We start from the raw sequence: 25,154 nt of genomic DNA, 5'->3' as shown, positions 1-25,154 counted from the left end.
GAAACTTGAAAGGGTTCAGAAAATATTTACAAGGATGTTGCCAGGGTTGGAGGATTTGAGCTATAGGGAAAGATTGAATAAGCTGGGGCTGTTTTCCCTGGAGCGTCGGAGGCTGAGGAGTGACCTTATAGAGGTTTACAAAATCATGAGGGGCATGGATAGGGTAAATAGACACAGTCTTTTCCCTGAGTTGGGAGAGTCCAGAACTAGAGGGTATAGGTTTAGGGTGAGAGGGGAAAGATATAAAAGAGACCTAAGGGGCAACGTTTTCACGCAGAGGGTGGTACGTGTATGGAATGAGCTGCCAGAGAAAGTGGTGGAGGCTAGTACAATTGCAACATTTAAAAAGCATTTGGATGGGTATATGAATAGGAAGGGTTTGGAGGGATGTGGGCCGGGTGCTGGCACGTAGGAATAGATTGGGTTGGGATATCTGGTCGGCATGGGCGGGTTGGACCAAAAGGTCTGTTTCCATGCTGTACATCTCTATGACTCTATGACTCAATGACTTCTGGGAGGGAAAACCTGACCTACTTTTGGGAAATAGGGCAGGACAGGTGACAGTGGCAGAGCACTTTGGGACCAGTGACCATAGTTCTATTCATTTTAAAATAGTCATGAAGAGGGACAAAACTGATCTACAGCTACAAGTTCTAAATTAAGGCAAGGCAAATTTTGATGGAATTAGTCAGGAGCTTGTAGGGGCTGATTGGAGTAGTTCATTTGCTTGTAAAGGGACGAGGTAACCCGAAACGTCGATTTTGCCTGTCCTCGGATGCTGCCTGAATTGCTGTGCTCTTCCAGCACCACTGATCCAAAAGATGCTTGTAAAGGGACGTCCAGCAAGTGGGAGGCATTTAAAAGTGAGATAGCTAGAGTTCAAGGTCTATATGTTCCAGTGAGGGTGAAGGGCAAGGTCGGCAGAAATAAGCAACTTTGGATGACAAAAGATGTTGAGGCTTTCACCAGAAAAAAGAAGTAGGTATGGTTCAGGTACAGGTAGCTGGGATCAAGGAAACCCCTAGATGCATATAGGGGATACAGGAGTTTACTAAAGAAGGAACCAGAAGGGCGAAAAGGGGCACAAGGTAACTTTTGCTGAGAAGATAAGAGTATATTAATAGAAAAAGAATAACTAGAGAGAGAATAGGATCTCTCAAGGACCAACGTGGACATGTATGTGTCGAACTGCAGGAGGTGGGCGAGGTTCTCAATGAATATTTCTTCTCTGCGTTTACCATAGAGAAAGACATGAAGAGTTGGGAACATTGCGAAGTTAGTTGTGATATCTTGGGGTCGGTCCATATCACAGGAGAGGAGATGTTGGATGAATTAGAATGTATGGAGGTGGATAAATCTCCTGATCCTGACCAGATATATCCAAGGATACTACAAGAGGCTGGCGAAGAAATTGTGGGGGATCTGGCTGATATATTTGTGTCATGGTTAGCCACAGGTGGGGTCCTGGAAGACTGGAATAGAGTGAATGTTGTGCCCTTATTCAAGAAGGGCTGCAAAGAAAAACCTGAGAACTATATACCAGTGAGCCTAACGTCTGTGGTAGGTAGGTTACTTGAGAAGATTCTGAGAGATAGGACATACATACATTTGGAAAGATAGGGTTTGATTCAAAGTAGTTAGCTTGGCTTTGTGCATGTTTGTTAGAGTTCTTTGACGAAGTGACCAGGAAAGTTGATGAGGGCAGGGCAGTAGACGTAGTCTATATGGATTTCAGTAAGGCCTTTGACAAGGTTCCACACGATAGGCTGCTCTGGAAGGTTAGATTGCATGGAATACAGGGTGAGCTGGCAAATTGGATACACAGTTAGCTTGATAATAGGAAGCAGAGGGTAACGGTGGAAGGATGCTTGTCGGACTGGAGACCTGTGACTGGTGGAGTGCCTCAGGGGTCAGTGCTGGACCCATCGCTGTTTGTTATCTATTTCAATGATTTAAATGAGAATGTATAAGGCATGATTAGTAAGTTTGCAGATGACAATAAAATAGGCAGTATCATGGACAGTGAGGCAGGTTATCAGAAATTGCAGCAGGATCTTGATCAGCTGGGGAAGTGGGTCGAGAAATGGCAAATGGAGTTTAATCTTGATAAGTGAGGTCTTGCATTTTAGAAAGTCAAATCAAGGTAAAATTTCATAATGAATGATAGGGTCTTAAGGAGTGTAGTGGAACAGACATACCTTGGAGTTCAAGTGCACTGTTCTCTAAAAGTGGAGTCACAGGTAGACAGGGCAGTGAAGAATGCTTTTGGCACACTGGTCTTCATCAGCCAAGGCACTGAGTATGGAAGTTGGGAAGCTATGTTGCAGTTGTACAGGATGTTGGTGAGGCCGCACATGAAGTGTTGTGCTCAGTTTTGGTCACCTTGCTTTAGGAAGGATGTTATTAAACTGAAAAGAGTACAGAAGAAATTTACAAGGATGTTGCCAGGACTCAAGGGTCTGATTTATAGGGAGATGTTGGACAAGCTAGGACCTTTTTCTTTCGAGTATAGGAGACTGAGGGGGGATCTTATAGATGTGTATAAGATCATGAGAGGCAGGGATAGGGTGAATGCATTCAGTCATTTTCCCAGGGTTGGGTAATCGAGGACGAGAGCGCATCAGTTTAAGGTTAGAGGGGAAAGAATAAAAGGGAACCTGAGGGACATCTTGTTTTACACAGAGGGTGGTGAATAAGCTGCCAGCAGAAGTGGTTGAGGCAGGAGCATTAACAACATTTCAAAGGCACTTGGATAAGTTCATGGTAGGAGAGGTTTATAAGGATGTGGGCCAAGTGGGGTTAGCATGAATGGACATTTTTGTTGGCATGGACTGGTTCAGGCCAAAGGATCTGTCTCTGTGCTGTAGGACTGTAAGACTCCATGAATCTACATAAAGACCTCAGTTGACTGTAGGCCTTATCTGCCCTCTGTAAAATTTCAAACACATTCGGGTTTGGATGGTAGATAGGAGGAAGGCCTTGTAGCAATCATTCCCACTGTCTCCCCCAACACATCAACAGGGGCTTGTAACAGAGCAAAGAGTCTCAAGGCACGACATAGGAACATCGTAATCCAAAATCTGATACTGGGGCACATTAGGAGATATTAGACAAAATGACAATAAACCTGGTGAGAAAGATAGATTTTACTGTGTGTCTTTGAAGGGGGGAGAGAGAGAGAGAGAGAGAGAGAGAGAGAAAGAGACTGAGAGTTTTCAGGAGAGATATCCAGAGCTTGGGAGCCAGGCAACTGTATGGTCAATAAAAACTGAAAGAACTGCGGACACTGTAAATCAGAAACAAAAACATAAATTGCTGGAAAAATTCAACAGCTTCTGTGGAGAAAGATCAGAGGTTACATTTCAGGTCCAGTGACCCTTCTCAGAACTGTATGGTCAATGATAGTGAAGTGATTAAAATTGGAGATGATCAAGGGGCTGGAATTTGATAAGTGCCCAATGTCAGAGGGCTGTGAGGTCGATGGAGATTGCGGAAAAGGGAGGGTTAAGGACACAGAGGGGCTTAACTGTAAACAAGAATGAGAAAGTCAAAATAATGAAAACAGACCTGAAAGAAATTCTCTCCCAGCCTCTCAGGCAACGTGCTCACACAGACCATGTACACATGAACTGTTTCCACAGGTTTTTAAATTTACAGTCATAAACACCATGTGGCAAACCTCTGTCCAGGTCACTGCCTGCTCTGTGCTCAGCACCCAGCTGCATTGTTAAACCCTGGATTGGTTTATTTGTGAAAGTTCTTCTCAAGGTGATGGACAAAGCATGGCACCCACATCTCAGTCAGTCTTAGAGCAATTGCAGCTTGCTGATGTGTAACAAACAGGCGGCTGGACAATCTATATTATAATCAGCTTGTTTTATTTTCATGTTTCCAACTTCTTGAGCAGGAGAGTGGAGACTACCGTTACAGTGACAGAACTAATGAAATAGGAAAGAATGCTTTAGCTTGCAATGCTTGCAGTTGAAATAATGGCGGACATCTCGCCTTGTGCGTTCTGTGAACTCCAAACCCCCTTCACTCCACTTTGGAGTCCCGATTCGGTTTACGATTTGGCTTCTTTCTGGAGGATAATCCTTGGCTCAGAGGCTTGGCCTGCTTATTGGGTCTTCTTGGGGCAACACCATTTCCACGGCGCTGAGGAAATTGCCTGTTATTCTGGAAATCCCAGTCAACCTAGCATAGAATGGAGAGAATTTTACTTCCAAGCTCTTCCCATTGACCGATCGTGTCATTTTCAAGGATGGACAAGTCACGGATAAGGGAATGAGAAGTGAGGGAATGCAGTCTGACACTGACCCTATCGCCGTTTCATGGCTCGCTCCTTTATTTGGAATGGCTCATTCAGGCTGAGTGTCTGGGCAGATGTTCATCAAAGAGGTCACAGGTTATGGGGGTGAGAGCCGCCACTCAGTTTGGGGCTGGAGTGAGGTGTTGGGCGGGGCCAGTAACTATCACAGCTCAAGAAACAAACGTCAAGTGGCTGGGAAAAGCTACTTTCTCGGGAGGAGTCTTGGTTGTCCTCTAACCTGGACAACTGAGGTGAGCAACACTCATGGTTGGCAGCAGAGTGGGTACAAGTTCTTTGGGAGCTTGTTCTCACAGAATAAACATTATTGCACCAGCCTCCTGTTAAAGCCCAATCCAGCAAACCGTTCTTTCATAGTTGATAAAATTACATGTTAAAGGTAGGGGGCACCTGACACTGGACACTAACACAAAACCACCCATTTAATAATACTTACTGAGGTGAATTCTTGTGCCAATCTAAGTGGCACTGCCATGCGCCCTCCCCCCACTTATTTCACAGTTGGTCCCACTGAGTGAACCCCACCCTTTTACTCGGTCAGCCTCACCAAAACCGGCTGATGCCCTGTCCCTTAACGGCTCTTGGAAATCCCATTGGAAATCCAATGCAACAATGGGAACAGACTGCAATGGTCACAGCTACACACTGAAGGTATCGATTTCAGATTGTCATCAAGACCTACTGATGAATGGTGCTCATCCTGGAATGGTGGTCGCCTTCTCAGGTACCTCACCTACAATAAAAACAAATACAATTCATGTAAATATTCCCACACAAAGCCACAGAAATTATTTTGGGAACAGAATGATTCTCCAAGACAGAATTTATTAAGATTCATTATTGTTGAATTCCAGAGATTAAGATGAATGTAAGTTCTGGGTATATTAGTAACTGATCTACTGTGACTGAGTTACTAACACAAGCCCAACTGATTTACCTACATTAATTCTGCCTCTTTGACATCACTGATTTTCATTCCACTTTTGGGGGTCAATGCCTTCAGCTGTCTGGGTTTCAGACCTTTGGAATTTATTTTCCCTAAACCTTCTCTGCCTCACTTTCCTTTCAACCTTGCAAATGGTATCTATTTGACCAATCTGTTACTCACTTGTCCTGTTATCTCCTTGCCTGGCTCATTTGCTCAGTTTTGTTTTAGAATGCTCCTGTCAAGTCCCTTTGGGATGTTTCATTAAATTAGTGATGCTATATAAATACTGGTTATTGCTGACAACTTTAATTGTTTTGTTGATCTGGTCTCAGTGATTTGTAATCATGACCAAGTCAATCCGCCTTAACGGATTACTCTCCGTCTTCTCAAACTTAAATTTTTAAGGCATTTGAAAACACTCACAGTAAAGCTTCACATTTATAAAGCTTTCCTTTACCTAAAGGCCAGACAGAACCTTCTCTCATGATTGCAGTTGTGAGAATTAATGCAACATTGCGACAGGGCCAATGGGTTCTGTCAGTCCTGCAAGGTACAACATTGCTTTATTCCTGTGACTAATACTCCTTGGTGTTATAGCTCTGGACACAACTAAAAACTGAAAACATGACAGTAAAGTCTGTATAAATCGGAACAAATACTGCAAACATGTGCAGCAAAACTCCAAAACAAATGTAGACAATAGAAATGTGATATCGGGACAGTCACATACCTTCCCCAAGGCTGGAATGAAGTCAAAACTAAGTGTTGTTTCCCCCGGGTCCCATCTCTACTTTCTCAGGAAGCTAAGAATATTCAGCATGCACACAAGGACTCTTAGCAACTTTTACACTTGCACCATAGAAAGCATCCTATCTGGACACATTGCTGCTTGATATGCCAACTGTTGTTCCCAGGATCACAAAAAACTGCAGAGATCCATGAACACAGCCCAGTCCATCACACTAGCCAGCCTTCCATTTATTAGTTCCATCTACACCTCCTGCTACCTCAGGAAAGGAACAAACGTAATCAAAGAACCCCCCCTCACACCCCAGTTATACTCTCTTTCACCCTTTCCCATTGGGCAGAAGGTATAAAAGTTTGAATACATGAACAAATAGATTCAAGAACAGTTTCTTCCCCGCTGTTATCAGACTTCTGAATGGACCTTTCAAATGTTAATTCTGGTCTCTCTTTCTCTGCACCTACTCTGCAACTGTAACACTGTATTCTGCACTCTGTTCTGCTACCCTGATGCACTTCGTATGGTATGATCTGCCTGTATAGAAGAAAATAGCACTTTTCACTGTATCTCGATACATGAGATAACAATCTATCAAGCTTTCACTTACTCCTTTACAAATACACTCCCCACGCACCAGCCCCAACTTCAGCATTATACACCAACATCTTCTGAGCTGCTAGCAGTTCTAAAGAATGATAAGTGGATCCAAAAAGTTAACTCTGCTATCTCTGCACACTTACTGATGGACTTGCTGAGTTTCTCCAGCAATTTCTGTTTTCATTTCAGGGCTAAGCAAATGGCTGAACAACAGATCAGATCTAAGTTCTGCCGTCCTGCCACATCCAATGGTGGTGGGCAATTGAACAGCTCGCTGGAGGAGGAGGCTCCACAAATAGCCCCATCCTCGATGATGGGGGAGCACAGCACATCAGTGCAAAAGATAAGGCTGAAGCATTCGCAGCAAACTTAACCAGAAGTGTTGAATGGATGAAGCATCTCAGCCTCTCGCTGTCCCCAGCATCACAGATGTCAGCCTTCAGCCAATTTGATTCTCTCGAGGAAGACTGAATGCAGTGGATAATACAGAGGCTACAGAACATGACATTATTCCAACAATAGCCCTGAAGACCTTACCCAATTGCAGATCAGATCCCCTCCCACGACTGTGCTGCTTTTCACCCCAGTGTTGCAATCAAACCACCTATTCCCCATATGCTCCCAATATCAGCTGAAGACTCAAATACCGATGACGAAAATGTGCTCCAACATTTCCCCATCCCAACATGGTAATCTCACTGAGTTCTAGGTGGGCAACAATGAAGATGGCGGAGTTTGAATTCAGTAAATATCTGGAAATAGGAGTCTAATGATGGCCATGGAACCAATGCCAATTGTCAGGAAGAAAAACCACCTGGCTCACAAATGTCCTTTCAGAAAGGAAACTGCCGTCCTTATCTCCAGACCCACAGCCATATGGTTGACACTAACTGCCCTCTGGGCCTTTAGGGATGGGTTAAATAATGTTGGCCCAGCCAGTGATGCCCACATTCCATGAATGAATTTTTAAAAAATCTAGTTAAATATATAAGAAAGTAAATCGGAATATGTGCAAACATTTGGAATGTGGAAATTAGCTAAAAACCTGAGCCTATCCAAACCGTGGTCAATTGAATAGTTCCTGAAGAAGGGTCATGCCCAACTCATTGACTCTTCTGCTCCTCAGATGCTGCCTGACCTGCTGTGCTTTTTCCAGAGCCACACTTTACCAACAATTAAATCAGTATGACATTTGATTTTTGGAAGAAACATTTGTCGAGGCCAATTCAATTGCAATGGTTACATTGTCTATAAGGCATTAGAGGGGACATTTACTGTTAATCAGAACAATAAGAGCTTAAAATAAAAGATTACCTCTTCGCTGCTTTCGAAGGAGGCTGATTCACTGCTGCTGTCCATGAATGTACCTCTACTGTCCATGCACTGAAGATACACATCAACAACTGCACCATAGGAATAACTGACGCTGCTTCGGCATGTGGTCATTTTCTGCAGCAGTGAAATAAAAGTCAGTTTGTTTAACTTACTTGGCAACTGGAGGTGAATTCACAGTCAAACATGAGAATAAAACAAATAAGAGTCAGTGTAGACCATATTCAATAGAATGATGACTGATCTTCTTCCTTAACTCCATTTTCCTTCACCCTCCCCATTGCTCTCGACTCCCTTAGACATCATAAAAAATCTGTCAGTTGCTGTCCTGAATTTATTCACTGATGGAACTGGCAGGTTTCGAGGATAAATGATTCCAATATATTCACTGACTAAACAAAATTCTCCTCATCTCAATTTTAAATAATTAACCTTTGCCTTTGGACTATCTCCCACTGTGTTCCAAACTCCCCAAACTCTCAACCCTGTCATGCCCTTTCAGAATATTACACTAGATTCCCTAGAGAATGGAAACAAGCCCTTCGGCTCAACAAGTCCATACTGACCCCCCCAGAGAGTAACCCACTCTGACCTTATATTTACCCCTGATTAATGCACCTAACACTACAGACAATTTAGCATGGCCAATTCACCACATCTTTGGATTGTGGGAGGAAACCCACACAGACACAGGGAGAATGTGCAAACTCCACATGGACAGTTGCCCAAGGCTGGAATCAAACCCAGGTCCCTGGTGCTGTGAGATATCAGTGCTAACCACTTAGCCAACGGTACTATCACTGAGCTCACCTGAATTGTTCTGAAATCCAGAGTGTGAAAGCCTACTTTACTCAGACTGTCTGCATAGAAAAGTGATCCCAAGAGTCCTGTGGCGAATCTTGGGTGCATCTATCTATAAAGCAAGTATATCCTCCTTTTGGTATCAACACCAGATATGAACACAGTGATTCGGGCAAGGTGTCAATAAAGTTAACATAGAACAGCACAGCACAGGAACAGGCCCTTTGGCCCACAGTGTTGCGCCAAACTTGGTGCCAAATTAAACTAATCCCTTCTGCCTGCCCTTGGTCCATATCCCTCCATTCCTTGCACAGTCATGAGCTTATCTAAAAGTCCCTTAAATGCCCCTATTGTATCTGCCTCCACCATCACCCCTGGCAGCGCATTCCAGACTCTTACAGCTCTCTGTGTAAAGAACTTGCCCCTCATGTGGCCTATGAACTTTAAATAGTATTAGATATTTCAACTCTGGGGAAAAAGATGCTGACCATCAACCCTATCTATGCATCTCATAATTTTAGAGATTTTTATAAGTTCTGCACAATTATAGCAAGACTTCTTTATTCTAGCACACCAACCTCCTACCACTTGTCTCTCTAGTTTCTTGGTGTACTTACATGTGAACCTGTAAACCTTTTATGTACAAGAACACCCAGATCCCTCTGCACGCCAGTGTTTAATTGCTTCTCACGACTGTTAAACCCCTCGAAGCAGCAATGATCTCGACATAAATTATTATTTGAATCAAAAGAAAGATTTTCCTAAAGAATTATCTCTGGCAAATAAAGATTAATAAATGTTTTTGTTATATTCAATTGGAAGTGCCTTCTTTTTTAAAATCAAAAATTACACAAAAGGATATCCGATATCTGGAACACCTCAACAAACCTGGGTGTTGGAGGTTCAGGACTGAGAGTAATAGATTTCTGTTTGGCAAGGTCATCAGGCAACGTTGAACAAAGGTGAACATTAAGGTTTGAATTAACTATAATCTCATTAAATTATTTCCTCTTGGTCTTATCTTCATCACTGGATTTAAGATGAAAGGTGTTTCTCATCCTTCCTCACTCTCTCTTCCCGATATTAAAAAATTAAACTTTATGAAATAATTGTCAAGAGGCTTTTGAATTTTCAATGTAATAGAAATGCTACTTTGAGGGGAACAGATAGGAAGGGTGGAGACTAAAACAGTGAGAGGAGAAACAAGGCAGGCTGAGAATGAGTGCCAGTGATAGAGTGATCTTACATCACCCACACTGTGGGGAGTGAGCAAAAGGAGGAAGTAGTAATGCATCATTCAGAGTGCAAAAGTCGTAGGGCAAGTACAGGCAGTGAATGAAGGAGGGTAGGTCACAGGAGTGGAATATATCATTGAGAGAAGAAGAGCTAGGAGATGTGACAAGGGCAAAGAGGTGATGTAAAGTGAGAGGTAGGGCAGGTAAATCGGAATAAGCAGTGAAGAGAATTCAAAGTTTGTGCGAAGATTTGTAGCTCGGGTGCTCGTTGTTGTGGTTCTGTTCGCCGAGCTGGAAGTTTTTGTTGCAAACGTTTCGTCCCCTGGCTAGGCGACATCATCAGTGCTTGGGAGCCTCCTGCGAAGCGCTTCTTTGATGTTTCCTCCGGTGTTTATAGTGGTCTGTCCCTGCCGTGGGGACGAAACCACACCAGTGAAGAGAATGAGAAGATGATTGGGGAAAGGGATAAGAGTCACATTTTCATTGCATTCCTTAAGCACAGCCTGTAGCAACTGGCATCTCTCCCATCCAATCACACCAGCCTCTTAGTCAAAAAAGTAGAAGGATTGAGAAGGACACAATACGAACATTTAAAGCTGGTGAAGCAGCCATGAGCAGGAAAACAGGGAGGGAGGCAAATGAAAAGAGTAGCTGCAAAAATCAACAGTCCAACTCTTATTCTCTAACACATACCAATGCAGAGTAATGATACTTGTACACTTAAGAATAGACACGTGACAGTGATAGTACAATACTACACCATGAATGGTGACTCGTCAAATGTGAGCCCAGCTATCTAGTGGCTCACTGACTTTTTGACCATGACCCAATTCTGTCCTTACTCCGCAATTACAATAATTCACTGTTGGCAGAGGATGTTGTACAGTCATGAGAACATGAGACCTGGCGAATCGTATCTCTCCATCTGTAGTGTCATTACTGGTTGCAATTAGCAAATTTATCATTGTCTAAAAGCAATGTTATTTTCTCTGAATCATCATTTCCCATTAACCTCACTAATAATGAATTTAGAATCTCTGGGAGGAAAGCAGAGCACCCAACATAAATCAGGAGAACATACAAACTCCATGCAGACAGTTACCCAAGGCTGGAATTGAGCACAGGTTCCTGGCACTGTGTGGAAGCATTGCCAACCACCACATCACCATGCCTTTGTTTGCCTTTGATTGACAACTATGCATCAATACTGTTATCTTTTAGTCATTGATAATATTGTAAATAAATTATAATTAATGTTAAATACTTCTTTTATGAGAGTTTCTTTCTGCTTTTTAAAATGAGTCTTTTAAAAAAACAGAAAGCTAAATTCTAGCTAAGCCTCCACAATGTCTCTCAGTTTATGGTCTTGCAACTCTTTTTTATTTAACCTGTTTAGATATGTCAAGACACACCTCTGGAAGGTGCGACTGAAACCCAGATCTTTGAAGCCTGACGTCATGACATTTTCAACACACTGCAAGACTCCATTACTCCGTCATTATTTAGTCACATTTCCCATCAAACTAATGACAATGGAATAAATTTAGCTTTTCCCAATGGCATAAAATGGCCACTATTCAATTAGTCACTTGCTATGTGTGAACCTGAGCGTCCCCTCCAATGAAATTATCTGGAAAAACACAAGGCTCATGTGATGCAGTGATTGTCTCCCTATCCCTGAGACAGGCGACCTATGTTCTTATCCCACCTGCTCCAGATGTCTGTTACAACAACTGTGAATAGGCCGAGTGGGAAAATGTCTGAGAAAAACAAATTAAGCACATTTCAGAAATATTGTTATGTTCTCCTCAACTCACAATGTTTGCGCTGAAGTGAATGAACAGATTTCTGTGAGATTCTTATTTCTGGAGTTTACAACTTGAGAACCCAGCGAGGTTGAATATATGGTTTCTCCCCACTCAGTCTGGTTTTGTATAGAATACACATTGCAACAAATTTTAGACACTTTTCATCGATACTCACAGCTAAGGGGTCATTGTTGAGCTCGCAATTTTCACTATCAAATCCACCTGTTTTCGGGCACAGGGTTTCCCTTGCAGTAAATCTTAAATCCACTGCAAACTCATTTGGTCCTGTTGGAGTAATCTGGGAAACAAAATGGGCAGTTTATTTTAAGAATTCTTTAAAAAAAATAAAGCACCAGCTTGATTACAATATGAAGGAAATCCTGAAACCCACAGACCACAAAATCTCAGTCACTTCTGAACAACTTTCTAGCAATTAAAATAACATAGTCCTCCGCAGCATATGAAGGATTAATTTTGTCAGACTCCTACACTGACACAGGCATACCATGAGTGGGTTATCTTGGGGCTTCAGGAATATGGGCTGTAGGATTATAAGAATAACTCATATATAGACAGCACCTTTAACATAGTAACATGTCCTGAGCAGCTCACAGGGATGTCACCAAACAAAGTTTGACACAAAACCACATAAATGATACAGGGCCAGTGATCAAAACAATTGCAGGCTTTAAAGACTGTATTAAGAACTTGGTCAGATAGTTCCATAGCTTAGGGCTTTGAAGGCATGGCGACCAACAGTGGAGCTATCAAAACTGAAGATATGTAAGAGTCTCAGGTTCAAGCGAGACTCGTGGGTTGTGAGGCAAGAAGAGACTGCACAGACAGGAAGGGATTTGAAAACAAGGGTGAAAATTTTAAAAGCAATGTGTTACTTAATCAGTGTAGATCTGGAACTATCTGGCAAAGCTCTTAATATGTTCTTTAAAGCTAGGTTGAAACTTTATTGCTGGAACAGCACAGCAGGTCAGGCAGCATCCAGGGAATGTGTTACTTAATCAGTGTAGATCTGGAACTATCTGGCAAAGCTCTTAATATACTCTTTAAAGCCTGCCATTGTTTTGACCACTGGTCCTGTATCATTGATGTGGTTTTGTGTCAATGTAGATCAGAGTGATAGGTGAACAGGATTTGAAGCTTGATGCACTCCAGCTTTACTGTTGCAATGTGATATGTATCTATCTTTAAGAGGGAATATCCACACCAACCTGCAAAAGACAAAAGGTGATACCTAATACACGTAGACAGTGCACAGCAGCAGCCATATAGCTCAGACAGGTCTACGTAGCCTGATAGTTGCCATGGTCTGCATATAGACTTATAGAACCCACATTATTGCTTAACCAATCCTTGATTTTGGAGACAAGTCACAAAATTCAACATTCACCAGCCCTAAAGCTTCACAAAATAATGCTCCTTCAAAAGAGCTAGCACAGTTCAATGCACAGTCACTTAAGGCCTGGTACTTTTAAAATATCAGATAGATCCATGAAAATGTATCTAAGAATGCATTTATGGCTGCATAGCGGTCTCACTCCACCAATGAGCTGAGACTGCTCTTTCCTCTCCTATTCTAGTTGGATGGTCAATGCAGAATAAAGAATATTTTTTGGGAAAATGTGTAGTGATTTGGGTATGAATCCAAAACCCTATTCACTCTGTACTGCACCATCCTGATGCATGGCGCTCCAGGCATATATTCTGTTTTTGGGCATCCTGACCATCACATTGACTGACAGAACCAATAGCACTTTAGTAAGTTAACTAATGCATTGAGACTGAAATATCAACACACTAGCCTGCAGTTTGTGAACATTATCAATGAGCACTGATTCTAAACTTCAGGTGACTGAAAGATAGCAGTCATGACATTCACAATACTGTGATGACACAAAATGTCTTTGCGATTATTTCTAAGAAACTCTAAAATTCATAACAAAGGAAACAAAAATAGAGAGGTTCCTTTGACCCATTGTTAATTGGTTCTGTAGGTGAAATTTATTTGGACATATGTATCTATTTTTGTATAGCAAATTATTGATGACAACAACAATTTATTCCATTTTAGTTTCTTATGTAATTGTTAATACACATAGATCTTTATAGTATCTACATACATTTATATAGCACCTTTACTTCAACCTAAGTTCTCAACACAATTCACAGGAATATTGCCAGATAAAATTAGGCCAGGCCACAGGCAATATCAGGGTAGATGACCAAATGTTTGGCCAATGAACTGGATTTTAAGGAGGAAAGTGAGGTAAAAGAAAGGGGTGGGGTTTGAGGGATGAAATTTCAGACCCTGGGGCTCAGGCAGCTGAAGACCATTTCCAAATAAGAGAGATGAATTATTTAAATAAAACTTAAAATGAATGCAGTGAGAAAGGGAAAGTGAGAAAGAGGAAATATTAAAATAATGAAGGGGTGCTGGTGCATGACAATATGTCAGACTCAGTGGGTTAGAGGACAGAGTTTGACAGGAACTGACATGAGGCAAACATCAGTTTCAGAACCAGTGACATTTGCAATGATCCCAGGAGTTGTGCACAAAAGAAGTATTCCAATGCATCTCCAATACGGATTGGGGCACACTGGAAATTGGATGACTCTTTCCTGGAAAGCTAAGAGAATGTCTTGCACAAGCCAGTGGCTGAATGGATAATTCTCTTGAGGGGAGGGGTATGATTCTCACATTATACTGAGGAGAAAGGTTTCTTACGAGCAGCCTGCAGGCATGAAGTAGCTCAGTGTTTGGTACAAATGGGTGGAGGTCGAAAACCACAACCCTAATCCGTTCCTATCCAAACATTAGGATTAAGGAATGACCGGTGTCATGGTGCCCAAAACACATTTTAAATGCAGTCTCCTGCCTCAATCGGGCAAGTGTACCTAGTGGAATAAAAACAGAAGAGCTCAGTAGGTCTGGAGCCATCTGCAAAAATGAAAGCAAGTTTAACATTTGATTCAAATATGACTCATTTTCAAAAGACAGAAGCAGCCCCACCTGAAATTCCAGGTCAAGGTGACTGCATCTGAGAAGCAGCCTCCATGGATCACCTACCGAAAGGAAGACTTAATCTTGCAATGACTTTCATGATCATGGGACATCACAGTGTGCTTTACAACCCATGACGTAGTTTTGCAGGGAGGTCCCTGGTGTAATGTAGGAAACGAGCCATCGATTTGGACACAGCAAATCCGCAAACAGAAATGACCAAATGCAGGTATAATTTTATTTTTGGTGATATTGGTTTGAGCATACTGTTAGTAGAATTCTCCCAGACCTCTTCAAAGTGGAGGAGAAAGTGAGGTCTGCAGATGCTGGAGATCAAAGTTGAAACTTTATTGCTGGAACAGCACAGCAAGTCAGGCACCATCCAGGGAACAGGAGATTCGACGTTTCGGGCACAGGCCCTTCTTCAGGAATGAGGAAGGGCCTGTGCCCGAAACGTCGAATCTCCTGTTCCCTGGATGCTGCCTGACTTGCTGTGCTGTTCCAGCAATAAAGTTTCAACTCTTCAAAGTGAAGCCATGCGATGTCTGTTGTGCACCTGAGAGAGCAGAGGGTACTGCTGTCTATTATCTGATCTGAAAAAAGGCACTTAAAATGAGCTCCCTCTGTGCTACATTGGAGAGTGAACCTGCATTTTTAACTCCAGTGTGAGACTTGAAGCCACACCTTCTGAGTTAGTCGAATAAGTGCTGATCCAATTAACCCTTTGTTTGCCTCAAAAAAACATCCCAAAAAGCAAATGAAAAGAACACAAACAGAAGTAAACTATCGAAGAAAGACAGGGAGAAGTGGAAAAATAGAGAAAGCACATTGTACAGAGAGAGAGAGGGGTAATAAATACAAGTTTTATTTTAATAGTAAGGATAGAAGACAGACAAATAATAAAGAGATATAGAGAAAACCTTACAGAAAACAGCGAGAGAGAGTGACAGTAAGAAAGACCGGAACATACGAAAGAAAGTGTTAGAGACAAAGAAAATGACAGAAGCAGAAATAAAGACAAAACTCGAGCACACAGGAATGGAAAGGTTCTAGATTAGAGTGGTGCTGGAAAAGCACAGCAGTTCAGGCAGCATCCAAGGAGCAGGAAAATCGATGTTTCGGGCAAAAGCCCTTCATCAGGAATAGAGGCAGGGTGGAGCGATTTATCTCTCCACCCTGCAGGCACTCTGCCTCTATTCCTGATGAAGGGCTTTTGCCCGAAACATCGATTTTCCTGCTCCTTGGATGCTGCCTGAACTGCTGTGCTTTACCAGCACCATCTCTAATTTAGAATCTGGTTTTCAGCATCTGCAGTCCTTGTTTTTACCTAGGAATGGAAAGGTAGCAACAGAGAAAACCGAACAACATAAGAAAAAACTGAGTGGAATAAATTAGATCAAGTAAGATTAAATAATACTTACATAAAGCAACTCATTGCTTGTTGCTTTGAGGAGGTAATCACTAACTGTGTTTCTGTTCAATTGAAGAATGGATTCTTTCAGGGCATCTTGAACAACCGGTGTGAAATCAGTCATTGGTATCCCTGGAAAATAAAATGAGGGAACAATGTGGTGACAACAATACATTGTGCTTAGTTTTACTAAACAGCCTGCACTTTCCCTAAAAAAGAATACAACCAAAATAGGCCACAATAGTATCTAAATTAAAAATAATTAAAGTTTAATCTTTTAAAATGAGTTCAATACATACCAGCAGAGTATTGTAGTGTCTGCAACACAGCTAGAGCCAAAAGAAACGAATGCATCTTGGCTGACTGGGAACTTTGATTGTAATCAGTTGTGGACGATGCCTCTACCTCTCCCTCACTGAATCCTTATCCGTTGATTGCTTTTTATATGCTTTGATCACTTCGAGTAATGACTCACAGTGTTCACAAACAGTATTTTAAAGACATTGAAACCACGACATTTTAATAGCTGAAATGATTTTGCTGCCAGCTTGATAATTAATGAGGTTACCAATCCAATGTTTTTGGAAAGAATGTATACACTTGATCCATTTGTTTGTCGCAGATTAAAACACAGGATGACCATCCCACAGTTAAAGGACCAAACACAAAAAGGATTACTCCTTTGCTTTCCTTTCTTATTGTGTTCAGTGCATTTGAGTCTGGAAGTTATTCGTTGTTCCTAATAATTTATTTTGCAAAAGGGACTCTGGGTGCTCACTAGAGGCAAGTGTAAAATGCAGCAGATGTTAGATTGATCACACCCATTTTTGGCTTTGAAGAAGAGCTTTCTTTAAGTACAAAAAGAGAAATGGGGATGTAGTGCCCTGTCCATTGCAACATGGCACTTCCCACTTGAATGGTCGTTAATTGGGCTTGAATGTGCAGTGTCAGGGATATAATTGCCTTCCTGGTTAAGTCTGGAGTGGCAAGTCTTGTTGACTGCCATCTTGCCCTAAAACCAAATGTGCACATTAAGTAGACACTAAAATGCATGAAAATTGTATTAAAACGGGTCTCATATCCCAGAAAGTGGAAGTGGAAAGAAATAGCCAGCATTCTCTCTCTGAGGCAGTAACATTCCCCCTTGAAAGTGTACGATGCTGATGGTGTTTAAGGACCAGCTCGAGATGAGCACCAACATGCACAAATAGCCTGATAAGATCCAATTCTGGGACTCATGTGTAAAGAATATAAATTTGGGTAATTGGCTGATAAGTTCCATCACCTTGCACCCAAAGTTTCATCAAATGTTGTCATGCTGGGGACTAAAAGGAGAAATTGAGGGAAGTGTATATTGACTTCAGAGATCACAGGCGACTGACTGCGTGGAGTTTGCACATTCTCCCCGTGTCTGCGTGGGTTTCCTCCGGGTGCTCCGGTTTCCTCCCACAGTCCAAAGATGTGCAGGTCAGGTGAATTGGCCATGCTAGATTGCCCATAGTGTTAGGTGCATTAGTGAGAGGGAAATGGGACTGGGTGGCTTACTCTTTGGAGGGTCAGTGAGGACTTGTTGGGCTGAAGGGCCTGTTTCTACACTGTAAAAAAAAATCACAGAAACATTGCAGAGCAGACGAAGGCCATTCATCCCATTGCATCTGCACTTACTGCCAGAGTATTTTGATTTTGTCAATCTCCTTTGTTTACCCAAAACCTGCTCATTGTTTCTGTTCAAATGTAACGTCCCTTTTTGAATGCCTCAATTAAGCATACCTTCATCATATTTGCCAGCCGTCCATTCCACTCTGCCTGCCTTGCTACCTTTAATGACTTACATACATATACATCGAGGTTTTTCTGCCTCTGTAAACTCTTTAGAGTAGTATCCTTTATATTATTGTGCATTGTCTTTGAAACAATCTATATCACTCCCATTCTCCATGTGGAACTTAATCTGCACTTTACCAACTTCGCAATGTCTTTTTGACCGTCTACACTGCCCTCTTCACAGTTTACAATTTTTCTAAGTTTTGCGTCACCCCAAATATTGAAGTTGTCCCCTGCACACCAAGATTTAGATTATTCATCAATAAAAGGAGGGATTCCTAAACTCAATCCTGAGGAACACCATGACAAACCTTCCTCAAGCCAAAAAATGACCCATTCACCATTACTGTCTGCTTTCTTTCAGTCAGCCAATTTTACAGCTATGTTGTTAGTGTACTTTTATTTCCATAAGCCATCACTTTCTTCACAAGACATCAAGTGGCATTAAACACACTTTGGAAGTCCATGTATACCATATGAACAGCATAACACTCATCACTGCTCTGTTACCTCATCAAAAAATACCAGCAACTTAGCAAGACAGGAGTTTTGCTTAACAAATCCATGCTGACCCTTCTGAAATTAATCCACATGTTTCCATGTGATTATTAGTCCCCTCCAGATTTGTTGTTAAATTTCCATTTTCAGCTTTTTAGGAACTTTTTAAGCAAAACTGGAGATTTATCTCCCCATTCTCGTCAACTCACCAAGTACCCTAATCATTGCATGTCAATGAAAGAACAAGTGGGCATGTAATAACCTCGCACCACTGTCCAAAGCATTAAAATACAGTGACTCAAGGCAGTCATAGAGGCGCTTATTGTTTATCTGTTTATTTTCAATTGATAGGTTTTTTTAAACTGAATTTGCATAAATGGGACATATGAGTGCAAATTGTTTTTTGTTTAATTGTCTTGTCCGGACATCAGAAAGCACAGAATGGTAAATTATCCTTCAGACTATTCCACCGAGCATAAGGATTGAAAGGTGATTTGTCATATTTCAGAAAGTGGGGCTGAGTTCCTAAGATAAAGGATGCCCCATTTCCAGTGTGAATACCCTTTACCTTTAACAAAAACAGAAGTATGACAAAGTGTCATTTGAGCAAACTGAAACCATTCGTGTCAGTATTGTTGAGCACTACAATAGGTGGTACATGTCACAGGCTGGAAAATAAATTGTACATGGAGTAGATTCACTGAAAGGGCATTCTTAGTTTCTATATTACCAGCAAGATCAAGGGAGTTAAAAGTCTGCTAAAAATTGTGTGTTTTTTGAGGAAAATGATAAAACCAGATATAAGATATTCCGTGCAAAAACAATTTCATGCAAACAGCTGGAACATATTTCAAAGGCTTGAAACCTCAATGTGTCTTTATCATTATCAGAAGTTATTTGTCAGGTCTGTACACAGCCAAGAAAATGTTGTAAGACTTGGTTAAGATGTCTGGCTCAAAGAACCAACTGTCCAGGCATGTTTGGATACTAGCTATTCATGAGATGGAATGTCCTACAAGTGTATATCAGGTCAGAACAGGCAAACATTCCCCAAATAATCTTGCAGAGTTATACAACAGTTAGTAAACTTGGAGCTGCCTTGACTTACAAAACTTTATTTTGATCAGGGTTTAGCTCAGATAGGCTGTATGATACTGTAAGAGTAACAAAAGAGTAACAAAAAGATGGGGCACTGGGCTAATGGTCGGATACTTGGTAGTGTGGATGAGCAGAGGGATCTTGGTGTCCATGTACACAGATCTCTGAAAGTTGCCACCCAGGTAAATAGTGCGGTGAAGAAGGCATATGGCGTACTGGCTTTTATTGGTAGAGGAATTGAGTTCCAGAGTCCTGAGATCATGTTGCAGTTGTATAAGACTCTGGTGCGGCCGCACCTGGAGTATTGTGTGCAGTTTTGGTCGCCATACTATAGGAAGGATGTGGAGGCACTGGAACGGGTGCAGAGGAGGTTTACCAGGATGTTGCCTGGTATGGTAGGAAGATCGTATGAGGAAAGGCTGAGGCACTTGGGGTTGTTTTCATTGGAGTAAAGAAGGTTAAGGGGTGACTTGATAGAGGTGTACAAGATGATTAGGGGTTTAGATAGGGTTGACCATGAGAACCTTTTTCCACGTATGGAGTCAGCTATTACGAGGGGGCATAGCTTTAAATTAAGGGGTGGTAGGTATAGGACAGATGTTAGGGGTAGGTTCTTTACTCAGCGAGTCGTGAGTTCATGGAATGCACTGCCAGTAGCAGTGGTGGACTCTCCCTCTTTATGGGCATTTAAACGGGCATTGGATAGACATATGGAGGATAGTGGGCTAGTGTAGGTTAGGTGGGCTTGGATCGGCGCAACATCGAGGGCCAAAGGGCCTGTACTGCGCTATATTCTTCTATGTTCTATGTTCTATGTTCTATACTCGGGAGTGTTACAGCATTACTCACACTTCGCCTTGTTGGGAATTTGGGTATTTGGAGAGAAGACTGCGCCCACTCTCAGATGGCAAAATTACCTACTTTGGGAGACGATGTAGTGTTGGCTTGAAGATCAAGGTATTAAACCAGAAGAGAGAGGGCGTAGGTGGCAGGGTGGGAAGGGTATGAGGAAGGGAGAGTGCAGAGGCAGGAGATCATATGAATGCACAAGAAGGAAAAATGGAAACATTGAAATACAGGGACGGGAGCAGGCCAGCTATCCCGTTAAAGCTGTTGTACACCTGAACCTAACAGCAAGCACCTGCCTTTGTTCCATATCTTTCAATACATTTTAACAAAATGTATCAATCTCATGTGTAACATTAACAATTGGCCAAGAGTCAAAAGCATTGAGGGAAAAATAGAGTGCAAAATCACTACCACTCCTTCCATGTAAATATGTTTCTTAATTTCAATGTGAAAGTTCTGGGACTAATTTTGAAGTCTAGACCTCAGCTCCCATCTATCAGAAATGGCTTCTCCTTATCCATCTTGTTAGTTTCTCTTAATGTCTTGAAAGCAGCGATAAAATCATGCCGAACTTTCCAAACTCCAGGCAATATAAGCCTAATTTGTGTAGACTCCTCTCGCATTTTAACTGCTGGAGTTGAAGTGGCAATCTTGCCTCATGCAGCAGGAATAATGATTCAGAACCCACCCGGCTTTTGTTCCCATCTCTGCCTCCAGGCTACTGGAGAACATGATTTTTCGGTCTCTGGACTCATAATTGATCTGCCAAGAACTTCGCCAGACCTGAGATGCAAGAGATATGCAGGCCATTTACAGAGGGGGCAGATTAAAAGACCAGCTTTAACTTTCATTCAATCCTAAATATAAGGACCCAGAGCTAAGATGGTCAACCATAGTCCATAAAAGATCATGGGTATCTCTCTCCATTGGAGCAAGAGACTATTTTTTAATAGGCATTTTGAGGGGCACCACTCTATAGGCATGAGGTAAGATAATGAAACAGTGGCCCCATGATGTACTACAGCTGGTTGGGAAGATTTGAACCATGAGCTTTATTCCCCACCACCATCTAGTCATTGAGCTAACTGAGCAAACTGACTCCTCTTTATTAGCCCATATTCAAGCTATCTCAAGAACACGCTAAACTTTAAATGTGCTTCTCTCAAACACACTCACACTTCTCCCTCAACCACACCATAGCCTCCTATTCTACTCATCACCCTCATTTCTACTCTACTCTTCCCCATTCCCCTCACAGTGAGAGCCTGGGGAAGGAGAGTTCTGGAGGAGAGAAGAGTACAGAGATGAGGAGAGTGTGGAGGAGAGGAGAGAGTGGAGGAGGGGTGAATGTGAGGAAGGAGAAATTGTGGAGTAGGGGAGGGGCATCTGGGGAGAGTGTGGTGAAAGGGAGATCCTGAAGGAAGGGAGAATGTGGTGATGGGGAGAGTGTGGGAAATGGGAAAGTGTGGGGATGGGGAGATTCTGGAGGAGGGGAGAATGTAGGGAAGAGGAGAGAATGGGGGTGGGGAGAACGTGGGATAAAGCCAGAGGAGAGAGAGAATAAGATATGAGAGAGGAGGGTACAAGGACGGGAGATTGTGGTGGAACACAAAGGACTGAATAAGGCTTGGAGTTGCAGAAGTCCTTGTGACCTTAGAGACAGGACCTAATCATCCAAATTTCTAACTTTTGCCTAACAATTGGACTGTGTGGTGGGTGTGTGAGGGGGAGCCTGTGGTAGTTCGAACAAGGCAGGGCACTTGCTAAGGGGCTATGTGATTGGAATGGGGTTAGAGGCCGGGACCAGGCCTAGGATGTCAATCTTCAGAGTGGAGCTGGAAAGCTTCATTGGGGAGTTCAAGGAGGTACCAACATTTATGTAGACTCATAGGGAGCACTCAGCAAGGCACTACCCCTCATGGTTGACATCTCCCATTTTCATTTCACTGCTAAGTTTCCTGCAGTGAAATAATAAGCTGAATCTTACAGGAGCCCGAACAACATGAGTTATCAAAAGACTTGTGGCAAAATCATGCAAGAACTTTGCTGAGGTAAATTTTGGCATAAGAAGCAACTCACTTGTCCATTCGCTGAGCAGTGTGGTGAGTTGTCGTTAGGCAGAGGCAAGTTGCTACTTAAGGGGGGGATGATATCCTCCTGAATGCCAAAATTAATCCCTCATTGATATTCAACCCTTAATCTTGCCAAACGCACTGAGCAGGATGGACATCAAAAATTCTTGATATGGAAGTCAGAGATTAGACTTCCATATCAAGACTTCAGCTTGTTACTTGTTCCTTGTTGGACACTGGGCATCAACATTTCAAGGCATGTTTCTTTGCAACTGGGCACAGGCACCCAGCATTCACAAACATTGGCATCCGGTATGTACCAAAGTCCTTATGGCACATCTTCAGTCCACTTACAATTCTGCTTTGCTTCTGCATTTCAAAGCTGCACATTGAGCTGCACTTGTGACTATTATTGTAATGTTTCTCCAAGGACACTGTGTGCTCAGTGGTACGATGGTTCAGTGGTTTAGCACTGCTGCCTCACAGCGCCAGGGATCCATGTTTGTTTCTAACATCGGGTGACTGTCTGTGTGGGGTTTGCACATTCTCCCCGTGTCTGCGTGGGTTTCCTCTGGGTGCTACAGTTTCCTCCCACAATCCAAAGATGAGCAGGTCAGGTGAATTGGCCATGCTAAATTGTCCATAGTGTTCAGGGATATGTCGGCTAGGTGCATTAGCCGGGGGACACGTAGAGCAATAGGGTAGGGCAATCGGTCTGGGTAGAATACTTTTGGGTGGATTTGTTGGGCCAAATGGCCTGTTTCCACACCGTAGGGATTCTATGCTTAGTCACATGCACCAACCTCATGGATTGGACCAGGCTGCATTTTGGTCTCTTTGCTTGCACTGTTCGAGCTCACTCTCTTTGAGCCTAACTGGGTGCTCATGCAATCCCCGTCCCCAACAGAGACACTAGGTTTACACAGTGCCATACTATTTGGTGCAGACAAAAAGCTGGGAAACTTGCCATGCTTGTCAGTAGTCCTCTGTTAAGGGTCACTGTCAGTCAGCCACTCAAGGTGATCAGAGACAAGATACCCTCCATATAAAGCATGAGGAGTCAAGTGTTGGGTGGTCGCCGTCCATTTCGACTCCCTTTTCCCTATTGCGGGCTGTTTCCATCATAAATTGAGAGAAAGAGGAAGATAGGATATTAAGAGAAATGAAAGGAGGTGGCACCATTATTATTTACCATGCAAGTGGGAAGTGAAGAGTAGGCTGCACAGAGGACTAGTGGTCTTGAGGGTTGAGGTGCATGCCAGTTAGGGAGGGAAGAAAGGCTTGAGTTGGAGGTGGGTACAGTAGCAGAGACAGAGCTTGAGTGTGAGGTCTCAGACAAAAGACAATGGCACTTATGCTGGCTGGGTGGAGAAGTTCATTGATCTTCTTCCTATATCCCTCCAGATGGCAGAGGCTATGTTGACCCTGGTAGCAACCTGGGACTGGCTCTGGGCGTGGTCTAGTGTCATGACCTCCACTAGTGGTCCTGGGTAAAGATAATGTCCTGTTTGTGCCTCTCCAGGTCCCGACCTAGAAAACCAGGCATCAAATATTTGTCATCTGCCACATCTGGGGCTCCTGTCTGACAGCTCTTGTCCCAGTACACAACACCATTTTAAATATAAGGCCATAAAACGTAGGAACAGAAATTAGGCCATTCAGCCCAGCAAGTCTGCTCCTCCATTCAATCATGGTTGATAAGTTTCTCAACCCCATTCTTCCACTTTCTCCCTGTAACCCTTGATCCCCTTGACAATCAAAACCTAACGATCTCAATCTTACATATACTCAATGACCTGGCCTCCACAGCCTTCTCTGTGGCAACCAAGTCCGTAGATTCGCCACTCTCTGTGCCAGTGCCAGTGCCAGGGATGTCGGTCAACTCTGAGATGTCTGGTGAGTGGTGAGTCGTTCCTGGCTTGTGCTAAGACGAGGCTGGAATGGGGTGAGAGGGATAAGAGCAGTGAGTTTGGTAAGACGTGGTGAGAAAACCCAGTGGTGAAAAATCTCCCAAAAAAAACACGACAAACTCACACTTAGCCAAAAAGTTCAAGATCCATCCCAGTGACTTTTAACATGGGATCCAGGTTGTATTGTGGGGGCTTAATATATGTTAGTAAAATACCCAGTATCTCTCTGTTGGGACTTTTGGGGTTCACAGCCTGTTTGGGTCATATTCACCATACTTAATGCTCTGTGTGCTCAGGGCAGGCGAATCTAACGTACAATGGATAACCTGACTAGTGCCAAGCATTAGGAGTGTGAGCAGTCTAGTTGCATAGCCATCGGCTTGTTACTGCAGAAAGCAGCGTATGAGTGGGCGGCCTGGTGACCTTCATTCACAGTGGGGAATAAGACTGTTGCTGGGTTATGGTGAGGGTTAGGAGAAGAATGCGCATCAGGAGGAAGGATGACGGAACTCGGATGAAGGAACCCAAATGGCTGGCAGATGAAATTATTTCAGAAATGGAAATGTTATTGAAATAAAACTAACCACAATGCAGTGAGTAAAGACACAGATGAAGAGGCTGAAAGCCAGTGGAAAATATTTGGCTTTGCCAAATGGACAGAAAAGCAGAGTTTATAAATTTCCACATTTAGTCACCATTCTGC

General features: G+C 42.7%; 1 protein-coding gene across 1 annotated transcript; it reads right to left on the bottom strand.

Annotated features, from left to right (window-relative positions):
- Positions 1–3,861: 3,861 nt before the first annotated feature.
- On the bottom strand, positions 3,862–16,627 carry LOC122551349 (secreted phosphoprotein 24-like). The gene is made up of 6 exons (XM_043693093.1): positions 16,500–16,627; positions 16,211–16,332; positions 11,949–12,071; positions 7,912–8,046; positions 5,010–5,060; positions 3,862–4,194 (listed from the first exon to the last, which is right to left on the bottom strand). The coding sequence occupies exons 1-6, from the start codon at positions 16,552–16,554 to the stop codon at positions 4,036–4,038; spliced, it is 645 nt and encodes a 214-aa protein (XP_043549028.1). The 5' UTR covers positions 16,555–16,627; the 3' UTR covers positions 3,862–4,035.
- Positions 16,628–25,154: the final 8,527 nt, after the last annotated feature.

The sequence above is a fragment of the Chiloscyllium plagiosum genome, chromosome 7 (assembly GCF_004010195.1).
Source record: "Chiloscyllium plagiosum isolate BGI_BamShark_2017 chromosome 7, ASM401019v2, whole genome shotgun sequence".
NCBI lineage: Eukaryota > Metazoa > Chordata > Chondrichthyes > Orectolobiformes > Hemiscylliidae > Chiloscyllium > Chiloscyllium plagiosum.
This window is presented reverse-complemented; position numbering and strand designations above follow the sequence as displayed.

Bases quoted from the DNA above. Each gene is read 5' to 3' on its own strand.
- LOC122551349 (XM_043693093.1), bottom strand. From the start codon at position 16,554: ATGCATTCGTTTCTTTTGGCTCTAGCTGTGTTGCAGACACTACAATAC. The intron at 12,072-16,210 runs GTAAGTATTATT...TTTGTTTCCCAG, and splicing joins CAAGCAATGAGTTGCTTTAT to ATTACTCCAACAGGACCAAA. The intron at 5,061-7,911 runs GTAATCTTTTAT...TTTTTATTGTAG, and splicing joins CCTTCGAAAGCAGCGAAGAG to GTGAGGTACCTGAGAAGGCG.